Source organism: Lepidothrix coronata, unplaced genomic scaffold (genome assembly GCF_001604755.1).
Source record: "Lepidothrix coronata isolate B3197 unplaced genomic scaffold, Lepidothrix_coronata-1.0 Scaffold29, whole genome shotgun sequence".
NCBI classification, from domain to species: domain Eukaryota; kingdom Metazoa; phylum Chordata; class Aves; order Passeriformes; family Pipridae; genus Lepidothrix; species Lepidothrix coronata.
Genome location: NW_016690209.1, coordinates 2,679,482 through 2,699,018, shown reverse-complemented (window position 1 = coordinate 2,699,018; position 19,537 = coordinate 2,679,482). Strand labels below are relative to the sequence as shown.

Here is a 19,537-nt window from a genome sequence, read left to right as displayed (position 1 = left end):
TGCCGGGGTGCCGAGGGCGGCTGCGGTCTGAGCCGGCGCCGGGCCCGGCCTCCTACTTCCTCCACCCCGCGCAGCGGATCCTGCCCGCGGGCGCTCGGGGCTCCCGGGGTCCCCGTTTCCAGCGGGAGCACTGCAGGGAGAATCAGGGGCTGGTTCCACCGCGGCCGCAGCGCTGCGAGGGCGGAGGTGGGGATGCCTGGGTGCGGGGCCGACAGGAACTACCAGCTCCGTGGAAGGGCATGGCGACCTCAGGCCTGTGCATGGGGGGGCGCAGCTTCCTGCCCGTGCGCTCCCTCTGCCCATCCCCTGGCTGAGCGCAGCCACCATGCTGTCCCTCCCCCGCGACCGGACTACAACTCCCGGCATGCCCCGCGTGCGCACACGACCTTCCCGTCCCCGTCGCGCGGCCCCCCCCGCGGCGGCGCATGCGCGGTGGGGGGGCGCGGGCGGGGCGCGCGCGCGGCAGCTCTGCAGTGCGCGGGGGGGGCGCGGGACGAGGGGGGGCGGCGCCGCCATCTTGGGCGCGGGGCGGCAGCGGCGGCGGTGGCGGCAGGTGAGGAGACCCCGGGCCCCGCTCCGCTCTCCGCGCAGGGCTGCGCGGTCCCCGGCCCTTCGCCGGGCAGCTGCCTGCGGCCGGGCTCCCTCTGCCGCGAGCGGCCGGGCGGTGGCCGAGCCGCCGCGGGTGGCGGCTCCGTGGGCGCTGGCCGAGGGTGGGGGTCCGCGGGCCTTCCCCGGGGCGGGGGGTGGCTGCAGGGCGAGGTCTCCGCCGGCTACCCGTGGGGACGGGAGCGGGAGCGAGTCTGCAGTCGGGAGGGAAGGTGGGAAGCGGGGCTCCCCCGAGAGGGCTTTTCCTTTGCCCTCTCTGAGGGGGTGCTGGGCGACCCCACTGTCGCACATTGCTTGGGGCTGAGGGGGCTTATTAACTGCTTCTGTTAATGAGCTCTCCGCCGGGAATACCTGTGTGGCAGTCCTGCGGTGCTGCACCGGGTGAGGGTGGGGACGGAGTCGGGCTGTGTGTGGCACAGGAAGGCCGGCACCGATGTGTCAGGTCAGCTTGAGCAAAGGTTTTTTCAGTCAGATCTGGCCGGAACTTTACCGAAAATTATTTGCCTGTACTGCTGATCCAAACGTGAATTAGCTGGGTCATGGCTTGCACCCTTTTCATCCCTGGAAAACCTGCTGAGGCAAAACGCAGCGCCGCTGATGCTGAACTGCTTGTTCTGAGGCTTAAAGCAGGCTCCCGTCCAACAGCTCTCCTAGATGGGTTTCGACTTCCATTCTTCCCTGGGCTAGGTTTTTGGATTTGGGAAAGCTGCAGGAAGCACAGCCTGTGTTTATTGCCCAGTGCAGTTAACCTCTCTCCCCAATGGGAAATGACTGGGTTTTGATCTAGTCTTGTCTCCAAAAGGTGTGTGAGTCCATGATCTGTTTTCTGCTTGCTTTAGTATGACAAAGCTGCTATCAAGTTTTAGCCTCAGGCTGCCAAAATCTGAGCCTGGAACTTTCCCAGATAGGTGAGTCTGGATGGCTTCTGTGGCTCAGAAGTCTAGGTATTGCAGGCTTCTAACTGTATATGGGCTCATGTGGTGTCTGATTGTGCAACGTTTGCTTGAATGCTGTCAGAGCTGTAGCTAGTCTTTTTTTCCTACAGTAAAAACTGCGTGTGTTCCTGTGAGTTTTGCTTGGAGGGACAATCTCAAATTTGAAGAGATGCTGCCAGTCTGTCTACTTCCATATTTTTCCTGTCAGAAGACAGGCATCTCTCCTCTTCTGTAGGAAATGCCATCTTACTGACATCTAGTGACAAAGATACCTGGTGTTCTTTGGGCTGCAGAGTGGCCATGTTCCAGGGAGAGGATTGGAGATGCCTTTGAAGGGTATCATGGCCGGCTCTTCCTCCTGAGTGAGAGCACAGTTCTGGTCCTTGGAGAGTTGAGTCTTGAGGCTCTGCAGGGTTACATCTTGAGTTCTTTCAAACAAGAGAGGACTGGAAATGCACTCCAGTTTGATACTATCTCTGTTGGTTTTGTTGTAGGTTTGTTTTCTTTTTGGTGGAGCAGGAACAATCACTAAACAAAATGGGCTTTGTAAAGAAACTTCCTGTGACCCTTAATTAAACTTTTCTTGTCTCATCCCTGCATCAAAAAGTAGTAAAGCCAAGACTATCTTTGGCAGCACAATATCTTGCACTGGTGTTCTAAGTTTATACTGCTGAAGACCATTAGAGTATTTAAAGGCTGTTCTTAGGGTTGACTGGAGAATGGAGAAAAATGCAGCCTCTGGTGCCAAAATATAATTGGTCTGAAAGGCCAGAGTCAGCTTCTCGCCTTTAGTGAGTGACCTATGGAGTCAAAAGTTACTGGCAAGTCACGTATTATTTTGATCTTGGTGGGAGGTTGGCAGCTCAGCTAAAAGCTTGCAGACAGAGGCACAGAATGTGAAATGTAGTTATCTGCTCTCCAGTAACAGTAGAGAGAGAAACACTGGCAAGTCAGGGCACCTAGACCATTAGCGGTCTGCAGAATACAAGCTCTTACTCAAACTGCACTCTGTGCCTCTACCCTCTTCTGTCAGAAGAAGAATAGAAAGCAAGTCACTGTTCAGGTTTCTAGCTCAGGAGTGAAAAGCAAGTAGAATTTGCTTCAGACTGACTTTAGAAGTGGTAGAAGGCATTGGGGCCATTCAGATAAGGTTGTGATCAAAATAAGGTGGAGAGGTGTGTTAATGCTGTTCCTGTGATGTTTTAGCACAGTAAAGGAGCTTCTCTTGTTTCCCCATGTCAGTATTTATTTCTTGTTACTGTTCAGACTGGCTGTGTGCTGCATGGCACGCAGAAGGAGGCTGTAGGAGGAGAGCCTGGTAAGAGAACGTGCTTCTCTTCTTGCCCACTGGCTATGGGGATTTATGGGATTGGGTTTAAAATAGGGACAGTTTCTCTGAAACTGATGGGTTTATCTCAGGAGCTCTTTAGCTCAGGGTATGCCCCTTAAGTAAATTATGCAGCCTGTCTTTCCCAGGATGAAGTGATTGCAACTACTCTTGTTTAAAACCAAGTGCAGCCCTTGGCCTCCGGGAAAGTGACTAATGCAGCCCTCTAAGCAAAGCTTAGGTGCTTGGATTAGCTGGTGGGGTGATGGCATCGTTATGAGCCTTAAGCCTTTTGGGTTGATATTGGCTAGCACTAGCCTGAAAGCATGGGTTTTCCCAACAAGTCCAGTTTGCCAGAGCAGCCTGACTAATCCTCCTCCTGCTTCAACTGTTGTCACTTGTCCAAGATCATACTGATTTCTGGAATGCAGAAATGGTTGCAGTTGGTGATTTGCCCTCAAGAGCTTCAGTACTTCTCTTGATTTCTTCCTGGATGAGAATTCGAGCAGCTAATGTACCTTGAACTGCTTAGTTAGATAAGCTCATTAATGCACAGAGGTCTTACTTGCTGTTAAGTCAGAACCCAAACTGTCTTTTAATAGACTACTAAAGGGGTTGGTTGCTTTACACCAGCTTATTCACTGACTTGTGATTGCTGTTTTCTGGATGTGCTCTGTAGATTACAGAAATCAGCATTCCTTTTTTTATTCAAAGTAAGTATTCTGTGCTGTGGGAAACTTCCAGCCCCTTAATGGGAGTGACAAAGTCCAAGTAGCTGGGTCTTGGGCTCACTGATGATCTTGTTTGTTTGTATCCTGTACTTGATGGCACAGGGGACTCAGTGAAGCTCATGGCCTGTATCACCATGGGGCTGTGATCAAAACGGCTCTGCAGGTGAGCAGGAGTCCTCTCAGCCCTGCTCATACAGCCCCCTTGGCTTGCTCTGTTGAAGGTAACAGGCAGATCATGCCTCATGCTTATTTTCCCCACCTGTAGTGCCAGACTCTCCTGGAGAGGTCTCTCTGTGGTGAGAATAGCACTCACACAGCTGGCTTTGGAAAAGACAGCTGATCCCAAAGTTGCCTCCTAAAATGAAAGGACAAATGCGCTCTGCACCATCAGGATGCTACTGGTGCTCATCAAATCCTGGGGCTGTTGGGGTCGTAATGTGAACCTGTAGTTACATTCTTACATTGGCAGTGTAAGAACTCCTGTCCCTGCAGTGACTCTGCTCCTGAGCAGTTATTCTTGAGCTGCCATTTCACCACTGCACCTCTGCAGAGAGGACACAGAGGATTTGCTGATCAGATGCAGCCAGACCTGGTTCAAGAGTTCCACAGGTTCTGCTTGCATGGGCTTAGAGAAACTGGTGTGGAAGGATACAAACAACTGTGTTTTCCTGAGACAGAAGTGCCAATATGCACCCCAAATTTATGGTGACTTTGGTACCATTAGACTGTAGGCATGTTACATTGATAATGATGTTTCCTCCAGACAGTACCTCATTCTTTTAGAGCTAGAACAACTAAGTATCTCTTGCCTTGGACCTGCAGCTGCAGTTACTGCAGCCATGTTCCTCTTACCACTGCAGAAAGCTGACTCAAAATTCACTGGTTTTCCTCAGCAATGAATTTGAGAAGATCAGCTTTGTTTGTTTGTTTTCATTTGTGCAAATACAGTTACAAAAGGCAGAGAACTGTGTTCCAAAGCATGTGATATAGGTTGAAGCTATCCCTCTCCCTGCTGGTGCAGGGAAGGATTAGTGGTCTATGTGGTGTCATCTGAAAGATCTCAGGTTATGAGACAAATGTATTCAAGAATATAACTTGTTTGAATATCTGTATATCTGGGACTTAGATGAGAATTTAGTTTTGTCTTTCATACCCTAATGAATGGATGACTGGTACTACAGTGGTATCTTGTTTCTGGTGTGATGCTATGGCTTCTCAAGTAGGGACACCATGGGAGGCTAATGCACTGGACAGAAACTGGAGGATTGGTACCGTGTGCTGTGGTTTCTGGAAGAGTTGCTGCAGATACAAACTGCTCCAGAGGGAACAAACTGTGCTGGTTGGTCGATTCTTTATGTGTGCCTTGTTTAGTCTAAGAAAGCTCCGTGCTGCATGTTGTTCATTTTTCTACAGCTATTCTAAGTCAGAATTGATGAAGAGGAAATGGAAGAGGAAGGCTGGGCTCTTACATGCTGCAGGAGGGACCAGCTGAATCTCAACTTGCTAATGCAGGTTTAGTGCATCGTCTCACTAGGTAGCTCCCAGTTCAGCCACTTGTTGCATCCCAGAATATGTGAAGCTACTGACGGTCCAGCAACAGGATTCTGCTGCCTGGCTCTGTGCTCCTGACTGCACCCACCCATTCCAAGTGGGTGGCACAGTGTAGCCTGAAAAGGCAAAGTCTGGCTTCCAGAGAACCACCTGGTTTTAGGTCAGACCTGAAAAACACAGCATTTTCCATCTCTGATGGATTCAGTGGACAAAACCAGGTTTTCAGATACTGTGCTTTATGGGCTCCCTTGGTCTGCAGCTCACCTACTGCAGACTGACTTCTGGGGCTTCATCAATCATGCTGTGATGGTTCGAGAGAGGGACTCTCCCTAATGCACATCCCCTGCACAGTGAGAGCAGTGTGGCATGATTTGAGACAAGTATGCTTGATTCTCGAGGAAACGCCTGTTACCATGTCAGTCACTGAAGGTCCAGCTAATCCTGCTGCTTTTCTGTTACGTAACTGCTGAAATGCATTCAAATCTGCATCCCAGACACTTGGTTTTATGCACATTCTCTTTTTGTAGCTGGCTGTCTTAATGCTGTAACTGTGCCACAGTTGCTCTAAAGGTGTATTTTAATGCTCTCATCTTCACAGAAGTGAAAAGGTATTCTGGAAAGTCATTTCCATGTCATCTTAACTCCTAGTGGGTTTATAAGTTATGTAAAAGTATGTGGTCTGTCTATGATGTTTTTCATGATCCTTTTCTATTTATGGGTTGAAATAGAAGTATATGGGAATGTGAGCACTTGGCCGGAGGGTAGGAAGCATACTGGCCTTAAGTGTTTGTAGGAGCTGCATTCAGATTTTAGATCTCATTCCTACCCTGGTAGCTACTTGAAGAATGCAGAGTGTATTGGGAGAGGGCTGTTTTTCTAAATTGAAGTGATTAGTCACCAACTGGTGTGAATTAAACATACATGTGGATCATCTCTGTACCTTAACTGGAAGAAATCCATCCATACTGGAACTAGAAAACAGGACTGTAGCTACCAGTGTGGAGCAAGTCACCATATGTTCAAGCTGGTGAAACAGAAGGAGTGGAGCTGCAAAGCTCTGAAAATGCAGTTGATAGATCATTAACCCAAAGGCTTCAGCTAGAGTCATCCTGGTTTCCAGGCATTTGGTGATAAACAAAGAAGTGGTGGGCTTTGCTCTTAAGCTGTGTCTGGCAGTGAGATATTAGGCTGAGGAAGCTCAGAAGCAGTATAGGGCAATCTCCCTAGAAAAGGCTGACTGGAGAGGAGCAGAATGAGTCACTGAAAGCTGATTGAGCAATGCTTTCTGAGTCATGTCGCTAATGCACAGAGAGCAGATGAACCCATCTCCTGTGGTGGATTTCTTATTCTGGGGCCTTCTGATTCCAGCAGCCATGAGTCACTGAATATCAGTCTCAATATAATTTGAACCCTGTTCCCTGCAGTTCTTAACCACTGCAAGCACTAGGATCTTTCACTTCTGTAAAGAAAACTATTAATTGTTTTAAAATGTGTGGAAGATCATACCATGTCTGAACAGTACCACTAAAATCCTCATTCTAGTTGCAGTGTAACCTTGAAATAGTTGAAAAGAGTATCTGTGAAACTTGTACTGAAGCACAAAGGAGGATCAAAACAAAGTAGGTTTATTTTCACTGCAGCCACTTCAAGGAGAGCCATTGTCATCTTAAAGAGCCATTCTTCTTGCTAAGCTTTAAGCAACTTTCTTTTGCATGCAGCCCTTTGTATAGCTTTCTTCTCTGTTCATAGATCTCTGCTCTTGTCAGTCCACCTCTTGAGTTGTCCAGCTGTGTGGACATGCTTCCATGAGCTGAGGGAAGTATTCTGTAGTGGAGATGGAGTGCGGTCACTCTGATGTTGTGTCTCGCAGGGATGTAATGCAAGGCTTGAGTAAAAGACTGGAACGTTTTCCATATTCCCTGAACTCCCATTGTGGGCAAACTTGGTGAAAGCTGACAGAAAGCAGTAAGTGCTGTAAGCCGTGTTGATTCTATTGTGCTGTCAGCCGTGTTGATTCTATTGTGCTGTCTATGCTTGTGATGTTTGGAACTCTTCAAGATGCTGAACTGCAGAAGTCAAGCAGGAGCAAGGGAGATCTGCTTATAAATGTGTTAAATACGTTGTGCAGTTGAGACCTCCTTGGTCCCTGATGCCATTAGATGGGAGTGCAGCAAGAGTTGATACTGGGTGTGTCCTTCAGCTACTGCAGAGGCTCGATTGATAGCTGGTGAGTTGGGTCAGTCATCTAAACCTGTTTCCTTGTATTCACTGTTTTTAACTCATGTGACTTTGCTGGTACCTGGAAACGCTTTACCAATTGTCTGACACAAATCAATTTAGGTAAATTGTACTTAAATGTGAATTCAGGTTTAATTTGTAGAGCTGTAGAATTGTGGGTTCTTTCAGGCTTGAGGATCGTAACTGGTATGGAGGCAGGCTGCTGCTACACGTGAAATAATGGTAGTGCCTGTGTCTCAGCTATATTTATGCTGGTAGACTGCCATTATAAAACAAACTGGCAGAATGGTCCTGATCTCGTGGCTAAATCAGTAGTAAGGAAAAGTATCACCTCATGTGTTAACCAGGGGCTGACATAGCACAGAGCCAGTCGCTTCTGACTCTGAGCAAGTTTGGTATCAAGTTGCATTACCAGTGTAGCACAGCTAACACCCATCTGCTGGTTGGTGGCAAATCTCTGTGTACTTCTGTTTTGTACCAAACAAGGATTTGCATTAAGAATACTCCTAGTGAGTAGTCATGGTGGGGGTATGTGTGTAGATATGAGAGTATTCAAAGTAGTAAGGGCAAAGTAGATCAAAGAGGTGCAGATGGGACTATAAAATGGCACCCTGAATTCAAGATACGTAGTTGTACGTTGGTGCATATAGGAGGTGGGTAGATGAAGGAGCAAAGGCAATTCTAGCAGTACTTGTAATGTAGTTAATCAGCTTGAAGACTGAATTCAGTGTGATCTTAGAGTAAGGATAAGTGACGAAATAGTTAGCTTCTTGCTGAGTGGTGGTTTGAAAATGTAAGTTAAATATCAAGAACCACTAGAAACAGATCAAAGCAGGGGATATGTGGTTGTCATACTGTCTTTATCGTGCTTTGCTTACATCTTGAAAAACTTGTGCAGTTTTGTGCTCACTTCCAGAAGCAAAGCATTTAGAGGAAGACACTATGAAGGACAAGAGCATAAAGCAGTTTCCCTGTGAAGAGCAAACTGAATAAGGTGGGAACATCTCATTCTGGGTAAAGGTAATGGAGGCAGTGGAGAAGATTTGCAGAATCCTGAGTGGCCTGGAGATTATAGAGTATGGGGTCTAGTTCTTACTTGCTTTTTCCTGCACTTGAACTGGAGGCCATTAAACAAAACAGGGGTAAGGAAGAAAAAGCAGGCTTAAAACAAAAAGGAGGATGTTTTGTACAGTGATTATAAGAAAAAATGTAGTGTGGTTTGTTGGTTTGTTTGGTTTTGCCCTGGGATGCTGCTGATGAGAGGAAACTGGGCAAATATTTAAGACATCCATTGAGAGTTCTAAAATAAAAAAGCTGTTGCAGGGGGATCTCCTGGGGAGTGTTTTCTTGACCTGTCCTCTGTTACCTGACTGTCCCTTCCTTGATGACATTGGAGACAATACACTGAGCAAACAGCTCTGCAGTATGAACCAATGCAGCTCTTGAATGTGCCGTTGAAGCTGGAGCCAGGAACTAACCGTGCATAGAAAGTTTGAGGCTTGAACTCCGCTCCTATTGTATTTTATATGAGGGAGAAGCCTAGAATTTCACTGCATTGATGGAGAATTTTTTAAAGACTGAAAGCCCTTGAATCATGCTATATCTGCTCTCCATCTAACATGTTTTTGCTAACACAAAAGATGAGGAAGCAGATGGCTCTGCTGCCTAGTACTGTGATGCAATTAAAAATCCTGATTTCTGCCAGTAACTTCAGTGAAGCTATTACAGAGTATGTTCTAACCTAACATGAGAAAGCAAAGACTCATTATCTCAGTCAACATTTAAAGTTCGTAGATCTTCCCAAGAGGAGACTTTTAATTTCCAGTGCTAAGCTTGATCAGCAGTCTTCTACATGTTTTACAGTAATATAGCAAAAATCCAAGGCTTTTTGAGAAAGTGGTTGGCTTGTCATGCTGGCAGGAGGCTTTGTCTTGTATATGCTGTGTGTCTGATCCTATTGCTCATCAAAGCAGACGTTTCCTTTATGCTAAAAATAGTGAAACAAATAACTTAAGCAGCATTAAAACCCAAGAGGGAGATTATTTTTTATTTTTAAGACTAGGATGTGCTTTCTAGGATTCTTCTGGAAAGGGTTTGTAGGATTCTTATGATCCAGCTTTGACCAGTTGCATAACCTTTCAGGAAGCTATTCTATACAGTGCAAGTCTTAAAGGGGACACGGGAACTCTTCCTCACCTTTGCTTGTAATAGTCCATATCTGAGTGTGGAAGCCAGCACTGTAGCAGTCTGAAAACACATCCTTGTTTCTTATCTGGAATGAAAAAACTAGTAAATAGGAAAGAATTTCCTAGAGTGGGCAACAAGTTGCTTTCATTGTTGTAATGGTGCTCATTTTTTTCATCATTTGGCCTGTGTGAATGACCTTTCAAATGTTTGCTGAGCTACAGCTTCAGCATCTGCCAAACTTGTTGGGCAACTATATTCAATTCTCCATGTTTTGGGTTCCAGCCCTGCAGGTTATCTCTCAGTGGCCTCCTCATGCCTGTTAGGGCTGTGTGTGTAAGTAGTTGTGAGTCTGTGGTACAGCCACTTCCTTAAATCTGAGACAGTGGTTTTGTTCTGTTAACCAACAGGATTGTCTTATCTTCTGGTGTGGGGATGCTGACCTTGCTGCCACTACACTATGTAGCCTTGGTCCACCTGTGGGACAGTGAACAGCCACAGGCTTTTCCTACTCTGGAACTACATGGGAATCTACTACTACAGAGTGTTATGCCTCTGTCTTAACAAATATGGTTACAGAGGCTTGTCCTGGAAGTAAATTCTGAAGTTATGAAGTGTTAGTTATGGGAATGGAAGAAAAACATATTTGAAAACATCTTCTGTGCTAGATGGAGAGTCAGACATCAAAAATGTTGATGACAGTGCCATGTGAAGCCACTGACAAGTGGCAGAAGGCAGCCTGTTAATAGCCAGAGACACTTGACCAGCAGAATGTGGGAGTAAAAACCAGAAAGTTCATGACTGAGCTTTGGGAAAACTGTTGCTCTCTTTCTCACTACTTTAACTTAACAAGTGACTTTTTGGTTCTTTTTTTTTTCTTTTTAATGAGCAGAAGCAGCCATCTGGAAGGTGAAGACCCATAGCAGAGAAGTATGAGTAATGTTTTTCTGTGAGGACTCACTACGTATAGCTAAAAATATTGGTGTTAAGGTTTAAGAAATTAAAAGGGATTTTTTTGTCTGTCTAAAATTAAAAGTAGTAGCTGCACTATAAACCTTAATTTAGCACAGAACTCACATCTGCAGTGCCTTCAAATGGGCAGCTACTTCAGTTTATTAATTCTAACTTCTAAAGGATATGTTACTCTTGATAATCCAGAAGTCACTTTGTCCCTCTGATGTGTGTATTTTTTTTGTATTCTCTTTTTTTTCTGACCTTTGAGATGATCCAAGGTTGGGTCACTTTAACTTCATTGTTGCAGTGTTCCTGAACAGACACATATTGGTTCACTGTCCACATCTGTCTCTAGGCTGGCCTCTCCCTATCCTTTCTGCCCAGCCCAGACAAGTGGGTGTAGGCTAACCCACCCAAACAGCAGTGTGGAGGTGGTTGTTATCTAATGCTCTGCAGTGCCAAAGCGGAGAAGTACGTGTGTGCTCATCCCAAGGCCTGCCCTGTCACAGTTGTAGTGCTCTTCTCAGGACTAAACCAACCAAGCAGTTGCTGCTGTGGGTATTATGACTTGGACCTAAGTGAATGGGAGGGCATATGACTCCAGGAGTGGGATCTGGTGAAGTAGCTGTATATTTTTAAAAGTCTTCTGCATCAATAATGTCTACCAGCTTTTTAGCTCTCTCCAAAACAGTCTTCCTTTGAAGAAAGAGGAGATTAGCAGTTTAAGAGGGTAACTTCTGAGGCACTGTCCCCCAATTCAAGTGGGTCATGGTTGAAGTCTCCCATTCCAGTGGTACCTCATGGCAAATTGTTCTCAGTTTGGATTCTGAACTGTGTCTTGGTATGGCTGCTAGGGGTTAGCAAAGGCTCTTAAACTGATGTGTAAAAACTGTGTAAAAGTGGTGATAAACGGAGGTGCACTTGCTGCTAAGAGCCCCCTGCCTTACAGTGATAGGCTTGATGACATCTCAAACATTTGTGTGAACTATGTTCAAAAAGACTATGAACTACCTCTGATTGATACCTCAGTCTTTGATTTACTTGTGGTTCCAGGCCTATGTTTTTTCTCACATTCAGGGGGTATGCCGTGGATACTAATACTTGAGGCTTAATCTGTCCATGCTGATTTTTGTAATGAGAAGTAAGCCTGCATCAGTGCCAATTTTAAGCTTCAGTCCTGGCTACAGATTGTTGCTGTGCAGCCTACTGATATATACCCTCTCTTGCTCCAGGTATTAAAGCAACATGGGAAGTGAAGACTAAAGTTCCATCATGATTGGAGGCTTATTCATCTATAATCACAAAGGAGAGGTTTTAATCTCTCGAGTCTACCGGGATGACATTGGGTAAGTGCTTCCTGTTGCATCCCTGGTCTTTGCATTTCTGTCTCATTTTGGTGCAGTAAACAACCCAGAGCTGCTTTGTTCTGCATTAGCTGTGCATGCATGTAAGACTGCAACTCAACTTGCTGCTCTAGGCTTAGTTCAGAAAAAAAAAAGTTTAAGCCCTGATCACCTACAGTAAAGGATGGCCTGCAGCCAAACCTGGGACTTTCTTTTGGGTGGTAGAGATCTGGCCATGATTCCAAATGCTTCAGCAACATGGACTGCCACTGTGGGAGTCCACCTCACTGTAATCATTAAAACTTTACAGAAGCAATAATGTGGGAACTGTCTGTCACACACTATAGCCAGGGCTCTGAATTAGTTTCAGACACTGAAGTCTAACATCAAGTACAGGCAGGCAGGAGACCATGGGCTTGGAAAGTTTTATCTGCAAGCAGTCTCGTAGTAACCATGGCTGTACTCCTGAGGCTGGCTTTCTGTCCCCCAGCTTTGTATGGCAGCCTGCTATGTGAAAATCTGACATTTATTGGATATTTAAAGTTGTGGGAAGCACTGAAAACCTTCAGTAGATTGTAGGTGTCTTATTGCACTTCACAGAAGTGTTACAATGCTCACTTAGAGTGGATCCGTGCAATCCTTAGGCTGCTAGTTCCCAAAAGGGATCTTACTAAAAATATGGTGTCTTGTAGGCAGCGGATAGTGCTATAAGGAACCCAGTATCGAGTGATGGTGCTGCTTGGGCTGAAAACCGTAAGTCTAAGGGTTTCTTGCACAACAGTGCTCTTCCTATTGGGTTTTCATTAGTCAGGCATTGGCTGGAAGTTAGTAATTAAGTTAACAAGACAGCTAATGGAAGCAGAGCAGTGGTAGGTGTTAGTTCAAAGTCCAATGAGAGAGATCCTTGAAGCCAGTTTAGGAAAAAATAGTTTTTATCAGGTCTTCACAGTGACTAGTGGTAGGATGTGCTGTGAAATAACTCTTTGCCATAAATTACAAAAAACTGTCAAGCCAGTCTACCTTCAGCTTGGTCTGGTCTGAAAAGTGTGTTCCTTCTGGTTATGGATTGTCTAGTGGAGGTTAAAAGTTGAGGTAGAACTAGTAGCTAGTCAAGGCTTCTTGTACTGTTTCATTGAGGGAGGAGTAATCAACACAGTGTCTGTAATGAGGCTTCACCTAATGAGCTTTTAAGTCTCTTGGCTTGTTCTAGGTCAGCTAAGGTGAAGTAGCTGTTCTAAGGTTGTCTGAGTTATTCCAGGACTTCCACATATAGCTGAGCCAAGGAAACATATTTCTCAAGCAGAAAGCCAGTGGCTATGAAGTTTTGCCTCTTCTCTACTATACAACTCATTTCAGTCTTCAGTACTTGTTAGCTAAAGCTCTTCAGAGCAGTTCACATGACAGGTCTGACTTTGTAAAGCTGGTATCACAGTGACTGAGCCAAGCCAGTCTGCATTATAGATAAATCTTGAGAATGTTTCGGGTGGGGGCTAGGGACACTTTTACTGCAGTTTCTGGCAAAAATATTTTTTTTGTGGTTTGCAAACTTGAAACACTTAAAAAGATTGTACTCAAGCTGGTGTTTATTCAAGAAGGCCTTTTAATTTAAATGGCATTCTGGCTGTGGAGATGTAAACTGGGGAGCAAAGTAGTTATTTTTAATGTGGTCTTCTATTGCTTTTTATCTTGGCTCATTTCTCTTACAAAGTGAGTGCCTTATGTTCAGTACGTGATAAAGTACTTCCTACTGGCCAGCCAGACAAAACTAGAAAACGTTATTTCCTTCCTGATCCTGTCCTAACTTTTTCACTTGGTAAAGGGTGCCAAAAACATTCCAGTGTTTTCTCTAGGACTTGAGGAGTTAGCGTTCCCTTGTGTGAAATCATCCGTTCAGTTCCTGTGAAAGTGTCAGTCTTGTGACTTAGGTGGAGCTGGTGCTGGCTGTTAAGCAAGCTTGCTCCCCAAGGTGTTGGATTCCTTCTCAACAGGCCTTCAAATTGTTTGGAGTTTTTTTAAATGTGTAGCCTTACAGAACAAGGTGTTGTAAAATGGCTGTGTCTCATCTTGCGGTGTAATCAAGTAACCAACAACCTTGCCGTTTCGTAGTCTGAACGTTAGCATCAATGCCAGATCTACTTAAAAGCTTTTAGTATGCTAATCTTCAGTGGGAGGTAGGGAATAGCCATGATACTGTAGCTTGTACTCTGTAGAATTACTGTTTTTGCCCAAACAACCAAGTAGTAGACTTCTAGAGTACTATACAGTTCTTAGTTCCTAAGCAGCAGATCTGAAGTACTGAGGGCTGAGCCCACCCAGCTTGTTGGGAGGTAGGTTGAATAGGAAATGAGCATAACTGCTCCCTATCTTTGTGAGTGATTGACTCTTAGGACTCCTTGGTCTTGGCCATTGCCTTTGGCATTCTGAAGCCTCAGCCTCTGAGTTGGGGGATATTAAAGGTCATCTATGGTTACAAGAACACCTCCCCTTGCACTGTTTAAGGGCCTAAAAGAAGTACATAGCAGCTCAGATGTAATAAGCAAAGTGACAAACAATGAGGAAATCCTTCTTCTGACTTCATTAAAGGCAGAAGTACCACAAAACTTGAACTTTCTTTGCTTGCAACTTAGAATGGCTTTGTTGCATGTAGCGCGTCTGTCCATATAGCAGCTGGCTGCATGTATAAGCAGCTTTATTAAAAAAAGAGGCAAAACACCATGCATTTAATTCAGGGTACCGTGGAGGGCTCTACTGTGATTTTCAAGTGCCTTGTTCTTCAGTGACTTAGTCGTTGGGGAACCTACCTGCGTTTAAGAATGCAGCTCTGTAATAAAAATTAAGCTATTTGGAACTGAGCAGCTTACGTGATAAACTGCATGCACTTTAAATGTAATAGACTTTGGTTTCTGAGCTTCTAATACATCACTTCAGCTTCGTGGCTCTTGATTCTTAAGGAAAAAGTGCAAGCTGGATAGAGCAGTGTCTGAATCTGCAGGATGTGCCCTATCTCTCCAGATGTGCTCCAGCTCTATCAAACTTGCTGTATTTCCTGTTGGCTGGACCAAACCAGAAAGCATCAACCCAAACAGCTTCAAATGAGAAGTACTGTCAGAGAAATTCCCACCCAGACATGTAGCCCTGTTCTGAGGCAGACTGGGAAGAAGATACCTGATACTCTGCTGTGTCCCCAGGTGATGCCTCTGACTGAGGCTTTGGAGTTTTTCTTCTCCAAGGCCTGCTACCTATATTAGCAGAGCAGACTGGGTATCACTGATGTGATACAGGTGCAGCTCATCTGGAATAAATGCCCAGTTAGCCCTAAAATTCAGCCAGTCAGTCCACACTGACAGCCTGACCATGGCATGTCAGCGTTGTACCTTGCGAGGGCTTCATTGCTGCCGTAGCTTGTTACTGTCCATCCAATACCACCTTGGCCTTTTGTGCCCAGGAGCAGGGGGAGGGGGTGCTGTTTGGTCTCTTCTTATCTCTTTGGATTCATTGTGCCTTGTGTGTGTGTTTCTAACCCTTTCTCTTGTTGCTGTCACTCCTCCTTTCTCCGCTGGCGCCATTTCTGTCCATCCCATCTCATTGGCTGCTGTAGCAATAGGTAAGAGACCACCACTGGCACTGCACAGTGGGCACCTGGTGTGCTAGAAAAGCCTCCCTGACCTGAGGCTTCTCCTCTAGTGTGCACCAGTCTGGTTACTGGTTCTGGTTCTTCATCTAGTGGGTTAGAACTTAAGGCTGGGAGGGCTAATGCTCCAGAACAAGCTGGACTTTCCTTACAAGGCTTACCAGAAGGGAGGATTGGGGCTTTTAGATATTGTTATTTTGTATTAGATTAAATTACTTTCTTATGGAAAAACTTGAGTAGAAATGAAATATTAATTTAACTCAAACTTGCAAACCTTCTGGAGCAATATAATCTGAGAAGTATTTGAAAGACAGAATTTTGCTTATGGGGGAGCGTGTTTACTGATGAAACTTCTGCATATGTCCCCAGACCTTCAAGGAGCAAACACCTGCTGTGATAGCATATGTTCCTTTGAATATCCTTTGTTTTCAAACTTGGAACTGTCTGTTGGATTGTTGACAACTCTCAGTGCTTACAAGCATTTGTATGCCTGTATCCTTGCTTGCAAGGATGATATTACTATCTGTTCTCAAACATGGTTCTGCATAATCAGTACCATGGCCTTGATGCTGCAGTCAGACCCCTTGTTCTATGGTGTCTGAGAGTGTGAGTAATAAAGCATGACTAGATAAATCTTGGCTTGGTGTGTAGACTGTTGCTTTAAGTCTTGGTCTTGTCATATAAAGCACTTGGGCTTCCTTCCCATGTTCTCAGGATTGGTGGACTTTTAAGTTAATTTGGGAAGTTTATCTTGATTTGTAGTTATCGGATAAGAAAGCTGTAGTGTGAAGAGGTGGCATCCAGAATGCTGCTCAGAATCCCTGTTTAGCCTTGAGTGTTTTTTCCCCTGTTGATAGTGCATAGACAGTTTGGATCAAAGATGGCAGCAGCTTGCACAGCACCTTTTCAGCACTGGGCAAAACCCTTGACTATAAATGGTCTTGCACCATGCAGTGCTGCTGGCACAGTGCTGTTGCACTGTGGGGACCCTAAGTCCTGGTGCAGGACACCTGTTCTGAAGCCAAACAGGCTTGAGGTGACATGTAACTGGAAAGCCAGCGTTGTTCCTAATCCTGCTGCTGCTTTGAGTCTGCTCTCCAGGGTGCGTGGGGTATGGAGGTGAGGTGGATCTGAGGACTAAAGCTCCCTTTTGGGGTGTACCTGGGCACTGACATCTGTTGGGTCACTTGGACAGGGTTTTCTGTTTTTTTCCTCCTTGGTATTTCTGGAAGAAACTGCCATTGACACATGTCTTGGGAGACTGCAGCTTGCTTAGGGGCAAGAGTGTGAAGACCTGGGCATGCAGCATAGACAGTAACTAGGTATTTGGTCAAAACTGGACTGTTGGAGCCATAAGCTGCTGATGTGTTTGTTCCCAGCTATGGCAATCAATTTGGAGTGCTGTCAAAATTAATTGAAGGAAAGGTTCTGTTGCCATCTGACTCCTTACTACAGTTACACTGTAGTCCAAAGCTCCCTAGAGACCAGTAGCAGTCTCTCTCCTTTAGTTTGTTCACAATTTGATGTCTAACTCTGCTCAGAGTCTTGACTTGTCCCTCTTAGAGACATCCCCAGGCACTCTTTCTAGGTGAGCTTGGTGTGTGTAGTTCGGTGCCTGACTGTACCCGCATAAGCAGAACTGTGCAGCCAGCTGGGGTTCATGCTCAGGGTGCTGACTTACCTCTGGTGGTGGTCTCGTAGGCGGAATGCTGTCGACGCCTTCCGCGTCAATGTCATCCACGCACGGCAGCAGGTGCGCTCGCCGGTCACCAACATCGCCCGCACAAGTTTCTTCCATGTCAAGCGCTCCAACATCTGGCTGGCTGCTGTCACCAAGCAGAATGTCAACGCTGCCATGGTGTTCGAGTTCCTTTACAAGATGTGTGACGTGATGACTGCCTACTTTGGGAAGATCAGTGAGGAGAACATAAAGAACAACTTTGTGCTGATCTATGAGCTGCTGGATGGTGAGATGTTTCCCTTATCTGCTACAGGACATTGCACTTGGTCATTCTAAAATCCTTAGCTTAGTTTGATGTAGTAATAATCCTTGAAGTATTTTTAACATGTATGGTGGAGTTCAAAATTACATGTTCTGCTTTCTAATGCCATCTGTACTGCAAGTGTGGATGGCACCTCAAGCCCATAGCTTTGTGCTGATTGTGGCTGACTTTCCTGAAGTTTTGGGAGCTGTGCACTTGTATAACTGAGGCAGCTGGTACTGGAGCCCAGCTTCTGAGGGGATCCTGCGTAGATGTTGGCCTGTCCTTATGCTGAGGTATATAATGAGGACTGTCAGTAGCACCTCCAAGACCGGCTAGTGCCCAGGTGGCTCTAGCAGTGTACGGTGGCAGTTACCCTAAGCTGCAATTGGTTGCCCCTAGTGAGTTGCCTTTTGGGCTCACTCCTGAACAGAAGGAAATCAATCAAATCCAACCTGCTCTGTCTCAGCCCTACTTCCTCCAGTGATAACAGCTCCATATCACACCACAGATTAATGACACAGTGTCCCTTCAGCTGCTTGTGATATCAGCCTGCCTGTGGAGGTGCCCTTGAGCTGTCCCTGTTTCACATAGCATGAACACTTTGTATTAGTTATGTTTCAATTTGTTTTCCAGACAAAGCACCACGTATGGGTGTCCTGGGATTCTTAACCAGGGGTCACAGTGATGTTCTCTCTGTTCTCTCAGGGCAGACCAAGAGACTTCAGTTTCTCTTCTTTGGTCAGTCACTGCTGGTCTCCTTATAGGCAACAATGAGATCAAACCTCACAGTATGGTGTTGCTCAGTGTCATGTTAGTGGTCTTCTCTCTCCTTTGGATCTCTTGAGGGTTGTTCTCTTCCTCTTTGAGGGCAGTAGGTGTTAAATGAACTGGCTGTAGTTACCGTGTTTCCCTCCCACGCAGTGCCACTACTCAGCTGTTGTTTCAGATTTTGGTTGTTATTACATCTTCATAAGAACAACAAAACCTGAAAAAATGCTGCAAAGATAGATTGCTCTGCTGTTGGATTAACCCTCCTTATTGTCTCTTGGATGTTTTTGGAAAAACTCAGTGTGCCCCGTGCACATGGCTAGCCTAGTTGATACTTAGTCCTGAAGTGCAGTTGTGTTTAAAAATCAGCAAATTCATCAGTTGGACAGCTTTCCATCACCCCTTCTCTCCAACTTATTGCACTGGCTCAATGTAGCAAGAATGTTTCTTTTCTCTTAGTAAGGAATGCTACAGTGACTTATCCAGAAAGTCAGTGTGTAAGCGGTGCCTGTGCAGTAGTTGGCTGTCCCCTTACAGGAATGGTTAGCATAGTTGTGTGTTTATACCTTGCAGCTCTGAACTAACCTTCTTTTACCCTTCTGTAGAAATCCTGGACTTTGGCTATCCTCAGAACTCTGAAACAGGTGCCCTGAAGACTTTCATCACTCAGCAAGGCATCAAGAGTCAGGTAACCAGGGGAATTTGGGGTATGGTTCTGCTCTGCTGGTTATTTTTCTGTAAGCCTGTTCAAGAGAGTATGGTCTTAATTACCATCTAAGCATTTGACCTGTACTGAAGGAAGGTGCCTGAGTAGATTGAGAACACCCTGGCAGGGGTGTAGCTCAGTGGCACATTGTTCGAGGTGTCCCTGCTCTGTGTGACCTCATGTTCCCTAGCACATGGTAGGATGAAGGAGCAAGGGCCCAGAGCTAGGATAATGCCAGTCCCTTGTCCCATGTAAATGATTGCTGGCATCAGACTCTGCTCTGTGTCAGCTCCTGACAGAGGATAAACAAATCTACCTGCTGAGCCAGAAATAGCTCTTTTGTGTGTGAATCTCACTGAGCAGGTCTGTTCTCCACCAGCCTTCAGTGCTTTGAGCTGTCAGGCTTTCGTGCCTGCCTTATAATGAAGTATTCTTCAGCCTTGTGAATCTTGCTGTCAGTCAGGAAGCTGATGTTGCTCTGTCTCTACTTGTGACATCCTTGCAGATCAGCATCGGTACAGCCCGAGCATTTTCATGTTAGAGATGAGAATCTCTGCTGTTCATTTAGCATAGTATTA

General features: G+C 45.7%; 1 protein-coding gene across 11 annotated transcripts in view; it reads left to right on the top strand.

Moving 5' to 3' along the window:
• Positions 1-480: 480 nt before the first annotated feature.
• Positions 481-19,537, top strand: part of AP2M1 (adaptor related protein complex 2 mu 1 subunit) — a 28,588-nt gene continuing 9,531 nt past the window's right edge. For 3 of the 11 annotated variants that reach the window (XM_017810558.1, XM_017810554.1, XM_017810548.1), the window contains exons 1-5: positions 501-553; positions 11,759-11,872; positions 15,468-15,473; positions 17,202-17,467; positions 18,859-18,941. In XM_017810558.1, the coding sequence (XP_017666047.1) occupies positions 11,799-11,872; positions 15,468-15,473; positions 17,202-17,467; positions 18,859-18,941 (429 nt within the window). In that variant the 5' untranslated portion in view covers positions 501-553; positions 11,759-11,798. Of the gene's footprint in view, positions 554-1,445; positions 1,515-7,094; positions 7,116-11,755; positions 11,873-15,467; positions 15,474-17,201; positions 17,468-18,858; positions 18,942-19,537 lie in introns of those variants that run through there. The other 8 variants (XM_017810557.1, XM_017810553.1, XM_017810549.1 and 5 more) reach the window with 7 other exon arrangements.